The 24,384-nt window shown below is 37.4% G+C and overlaps 1 protein-coding gene across 1 annotated transcript in view; it reads left to right on the top strand.

Moving 5' to 3' along the window:
* LOC122809027 (uricase-like) overlaps positions 1-24,384 on the top strand; it is a 285,205-nt gene that overhangs the window by 98,439 nt on the left and 162,382 nt on the right. The window contains exons 3-4 of the mRNA XM_044080229.1: positions 19,508-19,624; positions 19,704-19,782. Of these exons, the coding sequence (XP_043936164.1) occupies positions 19,508-19,624; positions 19,704-19,782 (196 nt within the window). The remainder of the gene's footprint in view (positions 1-19,507; positions 19,625-19,703; positions 19,783-24,384) is intronic.

Below are 24,384 nucleotides of genomic sequence, written 5' to 3'. Positions count from 1 at the left end.
CTGCACCTCCTTACTTTTTGCACCAGAGACGGATCACACTATCCATCCTGCATTAGTACGTTTCTGGGTTTAGGGAACAAATTGTGTAATGAATGGCAAAGCCATCAATAATGAACTAAATTACCTAACTCTGCAGTACTAGATATTTAATATAGCTCATAAACCAGGCCCACACATATTCCATGTAGTCACTTTTTTCCTGTAGATTTATGTTAGACTGCAGTTTCCTATTGATTTCAGTGAGCTGCATTCTTTGCTAAAGTTTCTAGTGAATAGAGCTTTAGGGACTTTGGGCTTCTGTTCTGGATAGAGACTGAATATGACTAGGCCTACTGCATTCTGACCAGAGAAATGAATGGACAAGTTGTGGAAAGTAGTGATGTAGGAGGAGGAGGATTAAAGTAAAACCATACATACACACTAAATATGTGAGTGTATATATATATATATATATATATATATATATATATATATATATATATATATATATGCCTTTGTAGTGTTTTTTCTTTGTTGATATTACCGTTTCGGTGAACCGGTATTCACGAAAGTGCACTTTCGCATAAATAGGGCTGTACTTTTCCTTTCAAAAGCATATATTCACACATGTATATATTATATTTACTTGATATGGCCAAAATTTCAGAATTTTAGACCATACAAAAAAAAAAAAACACAACAAAATCTTACCTTCACGCTGATCTGCCCCCCACACCCCCTGGAACTTGAATATACCAACTCTGAGATCGCACTACAGTGCAGAAGATGGAAATCTTTCCATTCTGCACTGTTTGGAGATGCCGGTTCCACATTGTCGACATTTCAAATGTTGATCATATGGTTTCGACCATATGGTCTTCAGCATTCTGAAATGTCGACCATGTGAAGGGGACCCATATATATATATATATATATATATATATATATATATGTATATATATATATATATATATATATATATATATATATATATATATATATATATATATATATATATATATATATGTATATATATATATATATATATATATATATCATCAACCCTGTTTTTTCCACGCTCATCATGGAGTTGGAGTGTCACATTTTATCATAAATTAAATGCAGCAATGCATCAAAATGTAGCCATCAATAGGGTGAACTATGCAATACAAAGAAATAGGTACAGGTTAAGATTTAATTATAAAAACTTAACCAATACCAGACCTAAGCTTTTACAAAGACTTTAAAAAAACAAGAAAGTATTTGGACTGCAGGTTAAAGATTGCCTTCCCTATCAGGGACTGATATGAGAGTATAGGCAAAGAGAAAGAAATAGGAGGGTTCTAAACCAAAGACCAGCACTGGTAGAGTTTTTAGTAGAATATAGAACAGAAGCTGCTATTAAAAAGGAATAATTAGTAGAGCATATAAAATATTGCATGATAACTATAAGAATCAATCAGAGGAGGTTAAAAGGGATTGGGAAAAAGAGAATGGATAAGCAATTTACAAAGAAACAATGGGAGGACATATGTATGTTTCCTAATGTTTATATAGATATTTTTATACCCCAAGTAGACTCCAAAGAATTTTTCCTAAGGTAGACAGTTAATGTTGGAGGTGTGAAGGGGAAGAAAGAGATAGTTGGTAACGTATTTTCTGGGAGTGCAGTGAGTTGGTGGACTTTAAGGATTCCCTGTAGGATGCTCTGTCAGAGATGTTGGGTGGGCAGATTGGGCTATGATACAGAATCAGAATTCTCTAGACATGGTACAGCCTTGCTGTGTCTAATAATGATGGCTGCCAAAAAAGCAATTATTAGAAAATAGAAATCAAAATCTAAACCAACTATACTGGAAGTAGTGAATATAGCAACAGAGATAAAGCAACTGGAACTGAGATCTTTAGAAAAGGGTAGGAGCAAACTACATAGGAAATGGAAATTGTGGGAACAATACATATAGGAGAGGAATGAGGTTTAAAAGGAGGGAGGACTTATATGAGCTATGTGATGTTTGATTGAGAAAGGTTGGGTAGATTATAAGTGATGTAGAATGTTTGCAACTGGGAGTGTGTCAGTATGGTTTGTGATGTAATGTGCTTGTGACTAGGATTGTGTTGGTGTGGTATGTTTTCATTTATATAAATGTATGATTGCAAATGTAGTAAGCAATGGTTTAATAAATATGTTTCTTGTTTAAAAAAGAAAAGGCAGGAACTGAATAATTTATGCAATATTGCTTAGGTTATATGATATATAACAATATATGTGAAGTTTAATGTTTGCTATGTTAATATAGTTTGATTACTTTTATGTAAATGTAAATTTGCCTATGTCACAATGATAATTCAATAAAGGCGAGTGGTTTGGGAGTTTAAAGGTTGCTGTATTTTGTCAGCTAATAGCAACTCCCATGGCGCTGGGAGAGGTCTGTAGCTTCACAGTATGTAAGGTTCATGTACACAGTGGGATTATCTTTTTGAACAAGGAGCTGAAGTACAAATAACAAAAGCTTCAAAAGGTCATTAGAGGATGAAAATGCATCTGTAGTGATAACAGCATTTATGGTTTTATTCTGAAGAAAGTGTGTTTCAATAAAGCTTGTTCGTGTGGAAAATACCAGTGGAGTTGTGCCTTGGTGGAATTGCTCTATTTTTCTTTTGGTTTTGAATTTAATAAAGGTGTTTGGAAAAAAAATTTAAAAAAGCAAATGTAAAATGACTGCAAAATGCATAATCAAAAGACATCAAAATAATTACATTGCTTTACCTAGTAAGGTTACCAGCAGTTTGTTCTGAATACAAAAGATTAAAATGTCTCCCTATTGAAATGTTAGCACTTAAATGCCAAGTGCCAACAGGCCAAAAAAAAAAAAGACTGAAAACGTTTGGCCTTAAATAGTGAAGGCTGGAGAATGTGCGGTAATATAACATAAAATAGAATGGCTTTGTTAAACAATGTCAAGGTTCACAGCTGTTACTGGCATGCTTTATATAAAGAAAAGAGAAGCTTTAAGAAAGTGAATGTAGACACATTCATTAATAAAATGTTCTGATACAGTGGGAAGAAATCTGCTTTTAACAAATGAATTTTAAAATAGCACTGGAAATCCTTCTTAGCTCAACTGATAACCAAGGCGATTTCATCCAGATCCAAAGAGTTAACCAATCCCCTTTATTCAGCACAGATCAGTCTTTTTAAAGAGAACAATGTTCCATTTGGTAAGTATCTCATTTGACATATCAACAATCTTATAAAGCCCAAGAGTTTCCCAACAAAAAGCTATCTTGCAATTATGAACCTTAGTTACTAGATGGAATCCCCTATCACTGTACTCTGTGCCTTACAGACTTCTGGGGGGGGGGGGGCTTGGTGCTTTGCCTGCTGCACCATTACAGAGCTGGGGGACCTTGATCAGTTTTATTTGAATAACTCAAATAGTTCAGCTAATGGTAAAACCAGACAACTAATCCTTCATCAACAGATAAGCAGAACATGATGGAGGGATAGATTTGTCACCCAGCACCACCCCTTCTCTGGAATACATCTGAAGTGGGTTAAACAATGTCTTTCATTATCGTCTTTCAGACTAAACCTAGATAACTGGATAGGTGCTCTCAGGTTTACTCTGGGACTAACTGGCCCCTCCCTCCTTCAGAAAGGAGGTAAAACCTGAGGGGGGGGGCGTGACAAGGTATTCATGGTGTTTGGATTGAATGGCCTTATAACTGCTATAAAATCAATGAAATCTAATGGCAGATAAATGTGGCAACATGAATCAGAAAAGTCATAGTAAGAAATGTGCCCAGTAGCTCATGTATATGCTAATATGTTTTGCTAGTTTTATGCATATTGCAATGCTTTTTACAGACTGAAAACCTCCTCACTTTTACTGCTATCTTAGGGAGGCATTTAATCTACACTTCTGTAAGTGAGAGCAATGGTTTGGAACTTTGCCTCATCACAGCTGATGTGGTGATAACTGCTTAATTATGTCAGGGCTTTTATCATTTAAACAATAATGCTGGTCACTCTTGCAGATGGACAGATGATGTCAGTAAAATCTCAAGCAAGCGCAAGGCTTGGCATTGATGAGTACTCATGAGGTTTGAATGTAGGACAATTTGTGCCTGCAATTAGGGGGTGCAGGAAGGAAGACAAAGGATTTAAAAGTGGTACTTTCCTTGATGAAAAGAATAGTATAACTTCTAAAGTATTTGATAAATGTCTTTACTATCTGTCTTAATGCTGCCTGCAAAGTAATGCTTAAAATGTTTAATTTTTATTGTTTGTAAATATATATTTTATGCGGGACTTTTCTTCTCAGGCCTCTGCTGAAAATGGGACTTGTGCCCAGTTGGACTTTCCCAGTAAGCAAAATATAACAAATAAATAATAATAAATCAATAAAAAGATGAAAAGATTCAATTGGCAACTTCATATGCTGTTTTAAGCATGTTTTATATTGTGTGGGTAAGAAATATTTGTGGAAGATTTTTTGTGCATGTTTTAAGGGATATATTGTGAGGAGTATTGAGTTTCATGGCCTCTGGTACATTTTGAACTGTACGTGCAGTTTAATTATAATGTTTTCTAAACTTTACTGTGTTGCTTAAAGGACACGATAGTACATATTTATTTTATTTATTCACACTTTTTAACAAGATGGGCTATTTAGGCTAAAACCTCCTTTTCAGCAGAGGACCAGGAAGAAAAGCTCCAGCATACATTATAATGATAAAACACAAATACAGTCATATAACAATGTAAAGACAATCATGACTATAGTACAATGCAAACAAAATATGAATATGAATACTTACATATCATCTAGTACATATTACGTTATACATATGAGTGACAGGATTAAGACTGGCACAATAACATTTTGTTTTTTCTATACATTAAATATATTTATACTATATTTGGATGTTAAGATCACAGTCATTTTCAGTTGTATATTTTCCATTAGAGCTGTTAAGAAATGATTAATTATGATATATGAATAGATGTGAGGCTTGTTAGTAGTGGTGATAATATGGGGAGGATGAACAGATGTAGTGACAATAGCGGAAGAGAGCTGTAGGTGTTAATGTTAAAATGAGAAAGGCAGATAAGGTTGGGGTGAATTGCACTGTGAGAGGTATAGCATGGAAGTTAGGCTCGTGAGCTTATCTTTGGTATTAATACATGCTATATCATAGGGAAGGGAGGATATGCTGGGTAGTTATGTAATGCTAATACATGAGCAGTTCTGTTAAGCTGTAAGGTATTGTATTAGATTGCATAAGAAAGTAAAGAAGTAAAAGCTATGAATATATTAAATAAACAAAACAGTTTTTTTTCCAGAGAAGGATCAGTAAATTAATAAGCACCAGATGAATTGTATGTGAGCTTTTTATATGAAAGGTTAACAAAAAACAGTTTCTAAGATACACAGCTGTAATTCAATAAATAAGCACTAAATATTTGTTGGTAATTTCCTTTTCAAACTTCGAATGTGTAAATGCAATTTGCTTGTGTCAGTAAGTTTTCTTCAGATATTTTATAGCTGATATAAGTTGTACACTACCAGTAATAATGAACAAATGTTTGTTTTTCCTGCCATTTACCTTCTGAGAAGAGACAGAATGAGTCACTTTCAAAAAATGCTGATTTTTAAAGCTTCTAAGCTTACTCTCGTCTCTAGTATAAGTGCTCTTGTACCATTAGCTTGTGACACATTTCTCTACTGACACTCACTCATGTCAGCAAGTGCCCTGCCTTCCAGTAAAGGCTAACTATCCCTCACAGAACCCTGGCCTTAAAACTAAAAATTCCCACCCAGTCCCAAAACCTAAACTCAAGATTGGTCTTTACACCTAAAATCTGCCTCCTCCTAACCTTAACCTTCCACTACCCACTGATCACTCCCAAAACCTAAAATCCCCCTCCACTCCCTAACCCTAAACTCCCAGTCCCTGTTTCCCTTGCCCACTTATCTGCCCACTTACGTTTTCTATGGTGAGTATTTGACTGCATCCAACTGTTGTGACGACTGCATCTCTGAAGTGATGTTCAAGCCCAAGCACCTGTTTGGGTAGCTGGGCAGATGGGTTAAAGCCATTCGAGTCCCTGGCTGTGAGTCAGTGGAATTCAAACAGCTGAGGCTCGAGTAGCTGAATAACACCCCTTACTTTCTGTGTCATCTAACCAATTTATTTCTACAGGTTCCATGTTTTCCAACAACAAAAAGCTTTCTGACCTTCAAAAAAACATTTACTGTGTTTGTCTTTGTCAAGCAGGGAGTGAAAAACATACATCATATCAGTTTACAAAGACACTCTGTTTTCTCTCTCTCTATATATATATATATATATATATATATATATATATATATATATTGACATTGAGAGAGAGAGAGAGAGAGATAGGTGGATAGATATATCATGGCCAGTGTTAGCAGTTTGGGTGCCCCCAGCAAATGTCAAGCTGGGGGCTCTAGACACTCCCACAGAGGGAGATTCATGGTGATTAACATTCTGGTTCCAGTAAAGTTACATTACAACAACCCTACATGCAGGTCTGGTCTCAGGTAAAATGGTGCCATGGATGGAGGGTTTCATAGCATCCTCTGTTGGCTATTGCTCCCAACCTGCACACATCTCCCAGTGGTCCCCCTGGTTTTCTTCCATCCTGGCCCTCCTCACAACATACAGATTGTTTTTCTTCCTATCCCACATGTTGCCTTACTCTTTACTGTCTTCCAGAAACCATGTTTTTCTAGATGCACTGGAGTGCAATTTATACATTTTTAACAATCTTTTAATCCAGAGATGGCCTGAACAAAAATCATGACTAATGAAAGAAATTTATATTTGACTTTTCTTTTTTCTTGCATGTTTTCAACACAATGTATCAGGCCAAGACTGCACAGTCATAACTATATAAGATTTATTTGAATTAAGCTGAGGTGGCCCTCAGAAGACATGGGATTACAGATGCACTGAGGTGCATTTCAGAGCATGTTTTCAAAATTTTGATCCATTGATGGCAGAAAATAAATCACGAGTAAGGAAAAATTCTGTGTTATTTTTTTCAAGGCTGAAAAAAGTTGTGTCCGAGGCTTAATGTTGAAAGGTGACAAAACTGTACTGAGAACACAAATGTTTTCAGGAAATTTAAATTCTATATGGGAATAGTACTTGCCTCTCTAGCCACACCCCACAAGAAAAAGACAGGCATCATCCTTCTGATATTATATTGGGATGAAAGCAAAGTTTTACAAAGAGTGTCTTTGTAAACTGATATGATGTATGTTTTTCACTCTTTGCTTGACAAAGACAAACACAAATGACCAAAGTCATACATTTCAGTTGACTGCTGTCATACATATTCAAAGCATGCCTTCTTAACCTTACACCGAAAAGGATGCCACCTTGTACCTCTCTTATATTAGGCTGGGACAAAGTTGAAATTTCAACCAGTTGCTATCAAATGAATATAAATATGTCTCCTTACCCCTACCCCCGAAATGTAGCCACCTGTATAAAGTGTCTGATGTTTCATTATCAGGAATGTGAAAAAAATAATGATCATAGTAATATATTCCAAATTTTTGTTCCCAGACAGTACGGTGTCCCTGCGTGAGCCATTGTGATTCTCTGTGCCTTCCTCTGTGTTTTTTCAGAAAAGAAGTCATGACCACACTGACCCCACACCCACCTAGCTCAACAACTTTAGAGAGATCAAGGAATGCAGAGAAAACAAGTTTGCCTTAATTTCTGGCTTTGTTAATAGCATCTGTGAAAGTTAATAAGGCCACTTAGTGCTATGGGTTGGTCTAAAACCATGTTGTGTTGGGGCCAGGAACTTTTTCTGAAGCATATGTTGAAGAAGTTGCTTGAGAATGCACTTCTTCAGAAATTTTGACAAATGGGTAATATGGCAATATGTCTGAAATTGGTTATATCACATAAGGTTCCTCCTTTATGAAGGGGGTTGATGATTTTTTTTTTCCTTAGAGAAGGAACATATGATTCACTGACTGATCTGTTAATTAGAAGAGATACAGGCTAGGCTATGGAACTGGCAGCCATTCTGAGGTATTCTGCTGGGAGATTGTCTACTGAAGGAGAGCAGGGCTTCAGTTTTAGAAGTAGTGATTTTGATAAGATGAAGGTGTGTGATAAACCTGAACAAAAAATGATTGACTTTAACAATTTGCTTAGCTTCTGGTGTCAGTCCAAGGGGATCCAATATATGTCAGTCTGGGAAGACATGGTCGACAGGCCATGCTGCTTTGCCAGAAATGGTCTGCACCTGTCTCCTCTTGACTTTTGGATATTAGCAAATGCATTAGCCACCCCTATTGTGCCTTTCTTAAGCAGTGTCAAAATAACCAACCTCCCAACATAACAAAATCTTCTCTAGATAAACTCAAGGCACTGCTGCTTAATTTAGGAGTTTAAACAAGATACTGCACTCCCTTGAAGCTCTCCTTACTTTGGAAGATGCTGATGTATTTGCAGTTACCAAGACATGGTTCTGAGTTGCAGAAAGTACCCCAAATGTTTAGGGCTACAATGCCTTCCATACGTTCGTACTACAAACTGAGCACAAAAGAACCAAAGGAAGAGGTGTATCCATCTTCATTAAGGATAAGTGCACCTTGAGACCGGTCAAGCAGTATGACTTTCTCTTGAGCTACTCCATGTCCAATTAATTACAGGCAAAGTCCCCTACCACATCATAGCTAGCTATAGGTCCACCAACATAAAACAGGAAAAGCATACCACATACCTGCACTTATTGGAGTCACTTGCTATACAAAGCACACCTTACTCATGGGTGATTTTAATTATCCTACCATTGAATAGGAAATATACATGACCACAAACATGCTGGCTGGCTCAGAGGTTCTTGGACTTTGTCAATGCAAATGCTCTAGAAGAGCTAGTCAGCACACCCACAAGAGGTTCAAATGTCCTAGACATAGTACTCACTAACATGGGAGGGCATTGCACCCCCCCTACATGTGATATCCTCCCTGGTAAGATCAGACCATAAATCATCTTATTTGATGTAATTATAACACTAGATACTCCATGAAGCTCAAAAATGTTTAAGAATTTTTCTAAATTGCTTCCTACTAAGTGATGGTGTAAGTAGTTTCAAAGCCCCCTTGAATGCGGATAACATAGACTCCTATGCAGAGATAGAATCAGCTGTACTTGACTGGCTTAAAATCATGTCTTGCTGAAAAAAACAAGCTACCTTCGTAGACCTCTAGTATAAGCAGGCTATACAACAAGAGAATGAAACTAATGTCCTACAGCAACGGGGAACTGGCTCAGCAGAGGAAGAAATCCCTCTCCAACTTAAACAAACAAATTAGAGATCTTGTCAAGTTTTCCAAAGTTAATTATACTGCAAAAATAGCCTCCCTAGTTAAAGATAATTACAATGCATTCTTTAACTACGTCTGAAATCTAAAAGTAAATACGCATCTATGCACTGAACTGGTTGTGGATTTGCCCACCCATACTCAATCAGATGTACTAGTCAACCTGCTAGCTGACAGATTTGGCAAAAACTTTATCCTCCTGTCCCCTCCAGTCATCCCCCAATATATACCTGCCACCAACTGGGAATTAATCCCTAAATTACCAGATCAGTAGCCAACTGGCTTACCAACAGGACACATACTGTCAAAGTGGGTGACGTCACCTCTAGTAAAAGAACAGCCACCAGTGGCATACCACAGGGCTCTGTCTTGGGCCCTTTACTGTTTGGAATTTATTTCTCAGAAGTCCTGGCAAACTTGGACAGCCTGTGACAAATTAGGAGCAATCAAAGGGTCTCCCAGCAATCTTAATATGCTGTAAACAGGGTTAACAAAGACAAATGATTGTTGCTAAAGCTATGGATTAAAGCTAAATGCAAAAAAATATATTACTATTCCCTTTGGAATAGCTGACATCCCTGCTAATTACACTACAGACAACATGCCACTAAGTGTAGACCCAGTGGTACATGAGCTAGATATTCAGGTTGACAGCAATCTAAACTTTGACCACCACATATCCACAGTAGTAACAAATTCCTTCTGTATGGCATAGCTTACATGTAAAGGCATTGCATCTAGATCTAAGTATGTTATAATTTCATTATACTTGGCCCTCATCAGATCAATAAGTGAGCACAATGCTTCCTTTTGCATGTACTTCACCAGATACCTGCAACAACTGGAGAGACCACAGAGGTTTCTCACCAAGAAATTACAGGGTACACAAAACAAGTCTTATATGGAAAGACTGAAAGCCCTATCACTGTATTCTGTCTTCTGCTTAAAGAGCAGTCTCTGACTCAGCCCTGATGGAAATGCTACACATTCTTAAAACAAATTTCAAGAGAGTCACTCACTCCAGGGATCCTAACCTAACCTCTACTATGAACGGGTCATAGTGGAGAGATAGATGCATTTCCCAGAGACTGCCATTTCTCTGGAACAAACTTCCAATTCCCGTGAAACAGAGCCCCTCCCTGATCCTCTTCAAATGCAACCCAGATCAATGGATGGGTGACCACAAATTCACTGCTGGGGTGGTGCCCATGTCCCTTCTGAAAACAGGATGTTGGTATTAACTACCATAGATCCTTACCTCTGCAAACTTCACTCACATAATCGAGGAAGTCGGTATTAACTTCCATAGACCCTTACCTCTGCAAACTTCACTCACATAACCACCAACACTTGGGGTAACACAGGATAAATATGGCTAGGCTTGGAAGTGCCCTAAAGGCATTAGACTAGTAACCTCCTATCAATCTATGTAGAAGGTTGGGATGGATTTTAGGGTGAAATAGGGGGTGTTTCCTGTCTAAGGAGAGGGCATATCAGGATTATTGGGTAGAAAATCTTTAGTAGGGGCTTTAATGCTTTCTTTAAAATGTGTGTTTAATTGAGCAGCTATTTCAGAGGGAGTGTTATTTGGGGCAGGATTAGGAGTGGTGGATGTTTAAGGATGATATTTTATTAATAGAAGACCGGAATTTTAGGGTTGGAAAACTGATTTACTAAGGAGTTACTGAAGTGGATTTTCTTGCCTGTGATAGTCTGTCTTTTAGTACCATTATATAGTTCTTTAATGTATTGTAGGATTTGGGGACCTATATTTTATCCATTCTTTCCACGCCCTATCTCTTTCATAAATTAGATGCCTGCTTTGAGTGGATAACCAAGGGGTATGTTTATTCTTTATTGTTTTTGTTCTAGTTGGAGCCAGACTATCAAAGGTTTTCAGGAAAAGTGAGTTAAATTTGTGTACAGCTTCGTTGAGTGGAATATTTTTCAGAAGCTTAGAATTCTGTTAACTCATTCCCTCCAATGGCGCTCTGGAAGTTTGCACTGTAATTTCCAATGGGTGGTGCCTAATCCTTTTCTTAGAACCAAATTATGTCCTCACATTTCAAATTTAAATTCATATCTCTAGAATAATAGGGGGTACTAAAGAAGTATAAATGGCAAGCTCTTCAGCTCAGACTATTTTATAGTGGCAGTACTCTTTAGGTTCTAGGTCTTAAAATGGATTTTATAAGTCACAGTAGACACAGTAACTGTTATGTTTGTAATATTTTGTAAACAGCTTGCAATGTCTCAGCAATCACTCAGCTTGCACACATACTGTCAGCAGCATTTTGTCCACCCAGCTCAGAGCTTTCATATGAGGCTAAGTAGTTCTGTCTGTACTACTTGGTTGCTGAGATATTTAGAAAAACATGACATTTATGACAATATAAATAAATATATGTTTGGTCACGAGGGCGAAGCCCGAGTTGCCAAATAAAGATAACCGTGGGTAAATCCAGTATTGCCCACACCCAGAAGTGGGTTATTGCTATTATACAATGACATTATTTAAGAAAAAAAATAATTACTTTTCTTAAATAATGGCATTGTATAATGCCTCCTTGCTGCCCTTCTGCAGCTGTCTGGTATTCTGCGGCAGTTCTGATGTACTGCGCATGTGTATGCTTACGCAGTACATCAGAGCTGTGGGCAAAAGCAATGGAGAAAGCAAGATCTCCGTTGCTTTTTACAAACTGTCTCGCTATGTTAAAGGAGTTTAACATAGCGAGACAGCTTTAAAAAAGCAACAGAGAATCTCTGTTGCTTTTTTAAAGCTGTCTCGCTATGTTAAACCCATTTAACATAGCGAGACAGTTTTGAAAAAAGCAACTGAGAAAGCAAGATCTCCGTTGCTTTTTAAAGTGTCTTGCTATGTTAAAGGAGTTTAATATAGTGAGACAGCTTTAAAAAAAGCAACAGAGCATCTCCGTTGCTTTTTTAAAGGCTGTCTCACTATGTTAAACCCATTCAACATAGCAAGACACCTTTAAAAATAGCAACGGAGAAAGGAAGATCTCCGTTACTTTTTTTAAAGCTGTCTCGCTATGTTAAACTCGTTTAACATAGCGAGACAGGTTGTAAAAAGCAACGGAGATCTTGCATTCTCCATTGCTGTAAAAAAAAAAAAAGAGTTATACTAATGGAAAAAGTCCGGGCGACCGGACCTTTTTCCATTACTATAACTCTGATTTACAAGGTGCACGCTGACCAATCAGTGTGCATGTTTTGGAATATTAATGGGGGGGGGGTCATTGTATAATAAATTTTTTCAACATGTTTACAAGAAATAAGCATTTTTTAAATGCAATAAAATGAGTAAATTAAAATCAAATGCTTAAAGATGAAATAACAATGCCACTATTTATAGTATATGCAAAATATCTGAGACCAAATTATTAGTAATTAGCAGAAGGCAAGCATACTAATTCTAAAACCAAATTAAATTATATATGCTAAGATGAAAATGTTTCAATTAGGGCTAATACTTTCAAGCAAGGATTATTCAAAAAATTTATCAGGGTAAATTTAGTTCTCTTTTACTGCTGAACAGAAATTAATTTATCATTAGTTGCACCTCCACAGAGATCAAATATCAATACAGTTGTGTATGCCACTGTGTAATATGAAATATGTTAATGCTTTGTATGTAGCATGGTCTTGGAATTATTAATGCAAATATAAACAAGCAATATTTGAGTCCTAGAGGTGTTAGCAGGATGTAACTGCAAAAACGCTTGGAGGCATCACTCAGCTATAATAACTTAAATGTATCAGGGTTAAAATTAATGATGTCTTAAGTGTTTTTGACATGGTGGGTACTGATTCTGTTTGCATATACAGGGAGGTGATCACTGAAGGAATTAAAGAGAGGGTGCCAATGGAGACATACTTAGTGGAATCAGGCACTAATATCCAGTCGAAATTTGAGCCAATGTTTTTGGGATAGTTATAATGTATGGGAGAGGAAATGAGATTACTCCATCCAAATAGGTTTAGGCCAGGTGATGGATATTGGTGGAGATAATCTGCAAATCAAAATTAACATCACCTAGAATTATCTTTTCATTAGAAATTGTACATGAAGTCCAGTTTATATTTTCCAGGTTTGTAGCATTGTTACCTGGGAGAATATAGGGTACTGTAATACATGATTGTTAATGGTTATTTAGTTTATGATGGGAGATGAGCAGTTCAGCATTATGGAATTTGGGAATAGGTTTATTGTAGGGTAGGTTTTTGAGATAGTCAGGGTATAGTAATGGTACTCCACCACCTGTTTTCTTTTTTAGTTCTATCAGCCCTGATGATATTATAACCAGGGTGTGATACTTCAGTCAAGTATATGAAGTTTTAGCCATGTTTCAGATATGGTAAGAATATCTGGTATACTGTGGGAGATCCAAACATGGAGTTCTGAAATGTTATTCTAGATGAAATGAGTATTTAAGCTGATAAATTTAAGCTATTTGGGTAAGTTTGAAATAGGTTGGGTTTTGCTGGTTTTGGTGATGGTGGTGTAGTTCCTGTTTTGGAAGGAGATGGGTAGGCTGAGGGGAGGGGTGGCTTGGGACAAGTTTTGTAGGCTACTGGGAAGTCATGCTTATCTTGAATTAAATCAAAAGCATATGCACTCAATCCTCAGAGATGTTTTTATTCTTTCAGACATTTTTATCAATGTCAGACTCAAACTGTGAAAAAAATGACCTAATCATTTTTTAAACTAACTATTTTTTATGACTAGGGCTGGGTTTGGGGAATGCTCTGAATGACAGCAGCAATTGTCAATTATTTAAAAAAATGAATGGAGTGTTTCTTTGAAAATGCACTATATTTCAATTTCATAAAAGTAATACATTGGTGGAGATTGCACAACTGAGTGAATTATGTAATCCATGTGTTGAAGCAAAAAAGGACAGTTCTCGGTTATCCATAATTTTGTAGAATGTTCCTGATTCTGTGTCATATTTTTTGGTCTGTTCTTCAAAAACTATGCTGTATTGAGGCAAATTATTGTGGCTTACAGTCACTGCATAACAACATATGTTTGTCTTTTAGACTTCATGTCCTTCAGCAAAGGCATGCCAATGTAAAACCTGTTATTCTACCTACTTTTTAAGTATATAACAGAAATATTCAAAACATTTCCTTTAGTTTCAGCCTTTGTGCCCCATTATTTCTTGTCTTTACCCATGAGTCTTGCACTAAGAAGTTGTGAGCTATACAGTAATCTGGTTTGTTTTGGGCAGGTAAGTACTAGTAATTTCTAAGTAGATAGCATCAGTATTCAAAAGTGTCCTTGAGGTTCAGCCTTTGTCCCCCATTATCTTTTGACTATTCCCATGAGTCTTGCGTTAAAAAGGCATGAGCTATGCAGCAATGTAACTTGTTTTGGGGTGGGTAAGTCCACAATTATATGACAGCAACAGGTTGGAATTCATTGCTGGGGCAATTCTTTATTATGTTTCACTTACTTTATACTTAGATGATAAATGTGCATTTAGAAAGTGGACCTGTGTTATTTTCAGGGTGGAGGCAAGCAGGTTTTGTGTGTGTCTGTGTGTGTGTGTGTGTGTGTGTGTGTGTGTGTGTGTGTGTGTGTGTGTGTGTGTGTGTGTGTGTGTGTGTCTGTGTCTGTGCGTGTGTGCATGTGTTTGTAAGTAAATGACTGTGTTTTATTTCTTGGAGGGAGAAGGGGGATAGAGAGAAAGAGAGACAGAGTGTGAGAAAGAGAGAGTATGTAGACTTGCCTGTGTGCATGGCATGAAGCAATGGATTGCACTATATGTGTTGGACAACAAAGGGCTGATTTACTTTACTGTGGTCATTGTTTAATTATAGTCTATTTTTCATTTGATTGCAATCAGACATCTAAGGTGTACTCAGTCCATAAAGGAACTGCAAATGGTGGGCATACAGACAATTAGTGTCCCTTGCTGTTAGTTGACCACAGTTAAACAGCCATAGCCACTGTTAGGCAGCTGAGAATCCTATAATTACAGGGCACTCCTTTGTCATCCATGATTGTGTGGGGGCCTCCACAGGAGCTACAATTGCTTGGAAAAAAAAAAAGAAAAATCCTTCCTTCCTTTCTTACGTCATTATCCAGATACCTACTTTATCATAATCAGGATCTTGGTATGACAATGATTAGGATAAAATGGGTAACCAATGAATGAAGAAATATAAGTTAAGTGCAAGAGATCAACAACTTGAATGTTAATAGGAGCAGATGCCTTCCATCTTCAAGGGCATTTTTCTTCTCTCAGATATAACTTTATAAATGCTAGCAGACCACCATATACATCTTTGGGTACTGATTGCAGTACATACTGCTGGCATAAGTGATCTAGCCATGTCTTTACTTTTTCTATCTATTTATTTATTTACTTATTAATTACAGTGATTGGGGCTCAGACTATGGTTTGGGATGGTACCAATAATGGCAGTAAGTCAATATACATTACTCTGGACCATACTCTTTTTACTTTCTTTGCAATCATACATTGGTGGTACTTAGCAAATGGAGGTGAGGTAATCTTTAAGAGTAAGGAAATGACAATAAAAATAATCATTAATATGATTTATCAGGGGAGGAAAAAGTCAACAAGTTGGAATACACTACTATGGCTATTCTTTCACCTTCACAAGCTAACTTCACTATTAAACAGAAGGCAGCTATCGTTTGGGGGAAGACAAACTGTGTGTAAAAGTGCAAAGCATTTATATGAACACCATTGAAGGATTATTGACATGGCATGTATGGGGAGGAAAAAGTAGTTTGCAAGCATTAAGGTGAAGCACATTACTTTAGCTATTATGTCTTTCATGTTCTTCACACTCAGGCAATAGAAGTCTACAGAGGATGTACATATCTTTTTTGTGGGTGGAAGCAGGTAAGCTGTGTTGGAATGCAACTGTCAGTCAAATTGTCTTTTACGTGACAAAGCATGTGTGTTTGTCCATACCTTTGTGTGCGTGTGTATGTGTGTATGTGCCTGTACGTGCGTGCACATGTGTGTATGTGTGTGCATGCACATGCACATAATCGTGTCTGCCTGTGTAAGTGCAAGTCTGTGTGTGTATATGTGTGTGTGTGTGTGTGTGTGTGTGTGTGTGTGTGTGTGTGTGTGTGTGTGTGTGTGTGTGTGTGTGTGTGTGTGTGTGTGTGTGTATACAGGAGGTGCTTGATATGTGTAAGTAATCTATAACTGAGGCATAGCTTATCAGAACTGGTATATTTGAATGTGATAGACTGTGGAAGCAAAGGGCTAAAATTGTGAGGTTTTTTTTTTAATAGTGAAGACACATCCCATAATTTGACCGTCTAAGCATTACTTTATTATTACTTAATGACAAGTATGCTTATTTACTTTATCTTAGACAGGCATGACTTATAAATTCATAGCTATATTGCTACAGACTGAAATTCTGTATTATATGGAACTTCCACTCAGGTGAGAGCAGTATGTCTTCTCATCGGGTTCCATACACTAGATCAAATTTTCATTAATTCGAAATAGTGCATGGTATGCTCACTGCAGCGAAAGTGCACTTAATCGAAAGTGCGCTTACGCAAAGTTCAGTACAACGAACGGGTGTTGTGCCCAACTTCCGTGCAGTACTCACTGACATTAGGGTTAGGGCACGAGTCACAGTAAGGGGATAGCCCGTAGGGCCCATAGTATTGTAGAAGATACTATTGTAGATTTGAAACTGCTGTATGTTTGTATGGGTCTAGGCCTATAATGCCATACTTAGCAATGCTAATTTGTGTCTAAACATGAGATATGTGATATGCTTTGTGAAGACTGGTAGAGAAGGGGTGAAGGCTGCCAGCCTAGTCAAATAGAATTTGATACATAATTCTGGCATTGTAAATATAAATATAAAATACAGGTTTGTTTCTTAAATGAAAGAAAACACCATAAAATGTGAACTTCAAGATTGTAGCAACATTACCATCTGCTGTAAGGAAAACTAAGCCAAGCATTTCAAATGTTCTTTGAAATTAAAATGATGTTTTATATGTCCTTTGAAGTTAGAATTTGGAGTCGATGAGTCTGGAGTAAGCATCCTGCCTATTGTTTTAAGGCTAAAGTTAATGACCAGAATTTACATGTGGAATGTCCTTTATTGTTCTAAGTGTAAAAGAATGTAAATGTATTTTCAGTGTGGCCTGGGAACCAGGAAAGTGTAAACAAATGATGTAATGTTTTATCAGAACTGCAGTTTCAATTTAAACAGTGAGAACCAGAGATTATTAAGCATTTTTGTCTTGATATCTATCTCATCAGCTCTCTGCCTGTGTCCTTGTAAGTTATTTCAGAAGTATGTTTTCTTGTAGTAATAGCTAGGAAATTAGAAGAAAGTTTTTCTGCTATATCAGAACTTTCCTACTGCATTGTTTTAAGTTTCTGTGTGATCTCTGAAATCTTGAGTAGCACTGTGGTGTAGTGGTATTGTCTTGTGTTTTTAGTATTTATTATTAAATATTTTAAAAACCTTTTACCTGTGGCTGCTTTGTGTAGAGATAAATTAAGCTCTAGAGTACATTGCATGTTTATAAGTGATCCTGTAATAAGTTCTTCCAAAGCCTTAAGATTGCTTAAGTTACACTACTACTGGATAATAATATTCCACAGTAATAACTGGACACCCTTTTAAGGGCCTTTGGGTAGCTGATAACTATTAGCTGGTGGTGGCAGTGATTACTACCGTATAGTCTGGATAAAGGGGCACAGCTGGAGAATCTGTGTCAGCCTTTCCCAGGAGTGTCTGTGAAGTTGTATAAATACTTATCTATAAGAGTATGTGTGTCAGCTACATGGGTAGGGACATAAAGCACTGGCTGGACAGAGATGGTACTGGAGGTTTTAGCTTGCCAGCTAGGCTGAGATCTGGACCCTATAGCTGTGCCAGTGGGGAGTCTTATTGGGGACCTGGGGAGCAAGGGAGCAACCAGCCCCAGACTGACTGTGATCTTTTTATGCACTTAAGGGAAATTGTACTTTAATGTGTGTATTTGTTATCATTTCCTCTTAAATGAGACATCCTCTCTGGTGTTAGTGGTGAGGATTGAGGCTCCTTGATTGCTGGGCCAGGGCGTGGGTGTCACATGCTTGACTGTAACTGAATAGTTTTGTGGTTTGCATGGCATGGCTTATTGCATTGCTGTGTACTTTGATGTGGCAGAGATTTTTCTCAATGCAACATCACTACAGCTAAAAACAGTCTGTGTGTCTGCTATTCATGAAATAGAAGATTGCTTGTACATGGTCTCATATACACATTAGTATGACATAAGTGCACTATGCAAAAGTAATTTCTAAATGTATTTCTGGTGCTGTCAGGACAGACTTGATTGGGCCCCTCAAATTATTAACACTGGGCCTGTAACCAAGAAAGTAAAACTAATATCTGATGCCCTTTAAATTATGCATGGACCTGCTTAAAATACAACATTTTCATGGTGGCTCATTAAGGGCACAGTATTCTTTTGACAGTTTGACTTTTGAGAAGGCTGTGAGTGGTCACATAGTTCAGTGGTTTATTTTATGGAAAAAAAACATATATTTTAAATGATTATTCGGACTGTTCAAAAGCCTCCCTGTTGAAGACGTGGCTCTGCTACATATTCTATTTCTTCTGTGATGTGTTCTCTATGAAGTGCACAAGAAAATGTATCTTCAAACATGACAATGTGAAAGTGATGATGAGAATAAAAAATAAGTTATTTAAACAATGTAAAAATCATTACAAGTTCAAGTTATTCTTTAAGCTTTTAATACTTATATGTCAGTAACCTGTGGTTATGTAAGTGAGCAAACAGTACATACACAAACTTTCTTTTAAAAAGAAGTTTACAGGTCAAAGCAAAAAAATTAAAATGGGCACAGAATACATGAGTCAGAGATCAAAGAAGAAAATATTATATCTTTAATCAGAATGTTGTGTGTTTCTAGGAACTAACACAGTGTAGTTTATGTCTTTGCTCATAAACACATTTCCAAATAACAATGGATTTGAAATAATGTTCAGTGCTCTCTCATACATGAATGCACTTTACAGTATTTTGACTTTATGTCAGTAGTTTCACTATGTTCTTTACAGATCAAAACTGACCATGTTCATTACAGGTGAAAACTATTGAACACTTTGCCATGGATATTTGTAACCATTTCTTGACGTCCTTCAGACATGTTAGAAGAGTCCACGTTTACATTGAAGAAGCTCCATGGAGAAGGCTGCAAAAGGTACAGATAAATGTAAATGCATGATAATTTATGTCTAGTTCATTTTACATCTCTAATGACCACATGCCTTTACTTATAGAATGGAACTGGCCACGTGCATGCTTTCATTTACAGCCCAGAAGCGGTTCGGTTTTGCAATGTTGAACAATACCTAAACGGTAAGTAATTTAATATGAGAAACGTAAAGCTAGGAATGGTAAGTGATAGTCTTTTACTTGGCTGGATACAAATTATATATAATGTAAGCTTCACTCTTAGTTACTAATGCTATTTTTTTATTCTGTAAGTGATGAAGAATTGAATTTCTTCAGTTATTTGTGTTTTGCTTGAATACAATCTACAAGCAGATAATAGTTCACGCACAGTTCTGTTACAACAGTGAAAATCTCTTGAGCAATTCTATTCATTTTCAAGGACAGCCAGCATGAATTACACAATCATAATGCGAGCAGCTTTGTGTATCTAATTTAGCTGTTTTTTTTCAGTGTAGTAAGGTGTACAGGTCATATAAATAAACTGTGGGGCATAATTTGTTGTCAACAATCAATTTATTTCTTTAAGTATGTTGTTTAATAAAGTACATAATCAGACTGGTGGTATAATATATAAAAACATGTGAACACCCATGTTGTTGTTCTTTCTTTCCACTGCAAATTTGCAGATTTTAAAAAACTAATCTGGTCTGCAGAACAAAGTCTGAACATTGTGTAAATGCAAAAATAGGGATACGTGTCCACTTAGCCTTGTTGAATCAGTGACTATGGATTTTTAAGGTTAGAATTATGCAGGGATGTGACAGTTCTTTTCAGATGGTAACTGCGTGAGGACAGAAAGTGAACTGTTTTTAGATATGATGTAGGTATTTTAACTGCAGTAATATGACTTGCTATTCAAACATCACTGATCACTGGGGATTTAGAATACTTTTATCCCTCTGTTTAAATACATTAGACTCTTTGTCATTTTAAACTTCCTTTTGTACAATTACTGGCTTCCTTCACCCTGAAGTAACTATCTTGTAGTATGAAAATGAGGTATGAATCTTCAAAAATTCACCCTGTCAGTGGTCTCCTTTGATAATGTTACTAGCTGGAAAGGTCTCTTTGTGGATGTGGACTACAGCACTTTCTGACATGTAAAGTAATATAGCCCATTGCATTTAAATAGGTACACATTTTACAGAGTGACATCAGAATAATGCATTTTGATTGCATGTGCTCTTGCTTATTGCATGAATTCTATGCAGCCAGCATCTTAGCCAGTTGCAAGCATTATTTAATGTTAATTCTTTGGCACACATTATTTTGTCCATATGGTCCAGTATCCAGCAATTAGTTGAGCTGATTGTGATGAAACTGTTATAGGGTAAGGTGTTTCTTTGGCATGGTCTGTCATGCATACAAGACACAGAGCAAATCCCATCTTGGTGTATGATGCTGTTCTGAGCATGATTCATGGAGAAAATCAGACTGCTGACAGTGTGAGCTCTGGCCAATTAAAGAGAATGTGCAAATGCTCAATATACTAGATATAATTTCAGGTCATAGCGCAATCACATATGGCTGGCCAGGTGAGATCTGAACCTATGCAATATGGCGGACCACACTCCTTGGTGAAGTATTACATATGCACTGAAGACAGAAGACATGGTGGGTTGAAATCTAAGCTCGGGGGATTGTTAGAGTATTGAAATGCAGGCATGCCTGGTGTTGTTGAGAAGTAAACTTGGAGGGGTAGAAACCCATAGACTATGAACATTGAATACCAGGGTGCAGTACAGGATAATAAGACAGCACACATATAAATACATACCTACATTCAAACACAAAACAACACTTATAATTTTATGTAGCATGTATGTTAGTGTGTATGTATGCAGATGTGCATGTGTGTGAGTGTGTTTATGTGTGTTTGTGACTGATGGTGCACAACTACACTACTACTCTACTATAAACATAGAAGAGTGACAGTGACTGCAGATGTACACAGTATAAGAAACTGTATGCACTGCCTTTCAGTTATGTATGGGCATATTTTCTATATTATTACACAGTGTATAAGTACAAATGTTGCTCTTGTTTTGTGCTTGGCATTTCAACTGGATAATGAGCACTCTTGCATATTGGTGATTCATGGTAAATAGCTGGAGGAGCCATTGTGCACTGATAACAATGTGCAGTATATTCTGGGTGTGGAAGGTGCTGCTTGTATAGGTTCATTCTACAGTGCCACATCTACATACACAACCTGCTTATTGTTGTATTCCCCCACTTTCTGCATTACAAAACATGTTTACGTTGTGTAGCATGGAAGCATATTTATGTACCATTTATTGATTTTAACTTTGTTAATCAGGTGGGTGGACTGGCCCATGGACCTTTTTCAGTCATAACTTAAGCCAATAGGCCCACCTAAATCCACAGTTACTTGGCATTTACAATCTAATATTGCATAATATTTTGATATCTCCAGTACAAGTTATCAAGATTATACACAGAATGACAGCATACAAACAGGATACAGGTATTTACAGACTGCATGATATTTTAAACTGTGTGCATAAATTTGCAAAGTGCATGAATATTCAAGCAGTGTCTATATATTTACAAAGCATATCTCACTACATATAGTATTGTATGTCTTATTTACAAGGTGACCTTAATAGTCTAAGTCAGTTGTAGTGCAGATTCATTGCTATTCAGTGATTCAGCAGGGAGAGAAAATAGCATACAGAGTATAAACCATGCATTTTGTTAAAAAATGACATGTCAGGCTTCTTAGAGGCATTATTTTGGTGGTTAGTGTTTACAGTCCCAGTCTTTTGTGAAAGAGAGAGAGAAAAAACAAGATGTGAGGTGTTATGGTTTTGTTTAATGTGTCCAAGAGAGATTCGGTGGAAGAGAGTGAGAGAGAGAGAGAGAGAGAGAGAGAGAGAGAATGGAAAGTGGAGGAAAGGAAATAGGTATAAAGAAATTACTTCCACGTGCATATGCACATTTATGCATTTTTGCACTTTATAGCCCCTCGGCTCTTGAAACAAAAGTTGATGTTACTTTAATCAAACAAATGATACATAAAGCTGATTAGTGATTGTTTAAAAGAATATTATTTTGACTTTACTAAAACCAGAAGTAAGAGCCTTAAGTCTTTAGCTGGGATTCATTAAGGCAGCCACCTCCATGTACACATTCAAATACTTGTTCCTAATTTAGTAACTACCCTAAAATGATGATGCACAGTCCTCTACCACAATGATGTGCAGCTCTGAATAGGGCTGGCCCTGTGCCATTACTGAATGCTAATGAGGCATTCTGGGGAAGTGATATATGCTAATTAGCCATATGCTGTCTCACTGACATCACCTCCAGGAAGGTATCTACATGGTTGAGTGATTCAAGAAATGTTTGTTTAGATCAGAACAGCCATCCCAACCACATCATAGTATTATGTTTAACCACTTGCCACAACTGTGGTATGAGGGTTGGAGGATGGAGGAGCCACTAGTCCTCAGTAAATACTACTAAAGCAAGTGCCATAATGGCACTGATGGCACACCAGGGATCAGGGGTGGGGGGTGTCAACAGACAGCAAGGTTTACTCGGGGTAGAAGGGCTGTAATGGCACTACCAGAAATACAGGGATTAGGGTAGGGGGGTGCACTAGATTACCAGGTTATAATAAATAGATGCCGTAATGGCACTTCCACTATTACAGGAGTGGGCGAAACCAGGGGAGTGCAGACACATTAGGGAAAAGGCACTGGGACTGTGGTGTGCATAGGTGTATGTGTGTGTGTGTGTGTGTGTGTGTGTGTGTGTGTGTGTGAGTGTGTGTGTGTGTGTGTGTGTGTGTGTGTGTGTGTGTGTGTGTGTGTGTGTGTGTGTGTGTGTGTGGGTGTGTGTGTGTGTGTGTGTGTGTGTGTGTGTGTGTGTGTGTGTGTGTGTGTGTGTGTGTGTGTGTGTGTGTGTGTGTGTGTGTGTGTGTGTGTGTGTGTGTGTGTGTGTGTGTGTGTGTGTGTGTGTGTGTGTGTGTGCGTGTGTGTGTGTGTACGCGTGTGTGTGTGTGTGTGTGTGTGTGTGTGTGTGTGTGTGTGTGTGTGTGTGTGTGTGTGTGTGTGTGACTTGAGTAAATGCCATTGGTTACATAAGCAGACGTTTACTACTATGACATACAGATCGGCAATAATCTGCAAGTCGTGGTTGTAAATGTGATTCAGACACATGCAAATTAGACTATAATGAGGTCTTACCTCATCACAGCTAACATGTCCCTGAACTTCAAATGAGCACACTGCAGGAGAAGAGTCTTTTTAGCATGATATATATGGCTCGTGTTAGGCCCTTTAATGAATCCCCAGGTATCTGCTTCTTAGTGGCTTCAAGTACAAATTCATCAATTGGAAGTGGTGGGTTATAAAACAATTCATAGGTATTTGACATAAAAATGGAATACTAGATTCTTCATATAACAAGGTTAAAATAAATATAGGTTCGTAGGTTCATAGGTAGGTACTAGGCTATCTGCCCGAAGGCATTTATAAGCCTAGCCAGAATATGTTGGCTTTTGCCACCCCCTTAGATTAGTTCCCTGTGCCTCTGTCCAGCAGAGCCACTGAAGTGATCCCGGGGTAAATTTTCTGTTTCCTATCCACTCGTCAAGGTTTCTTTTGAAGAGTGTTAGCGAGGAGCTCTGCTTAACGTAGATTGGAATCTTGTTCCAAAGCATGGGAAGTCTCTGGGACAGGAATCTATCCCTCCAGC

Source organism: Protopterus annectens, chromosome 8.part0 (genome assembly GCF_019279795.1).
Source record: "Protopterus annectens isolate FY-2018-M chromosome 8.part0, PAN1.0, whole genome shotgun sequence".
NCBI classification, from domain to species: Eukaryota; Metazoa; Chordata; order Ceratodontiformes; family Protopteridae; genus Protopterus; species Protopterus annectens.
Note: the sequence above shows the minus strand (reverse complement) of the source record. Positions and strands in the feature narration are given on the sequence as shown.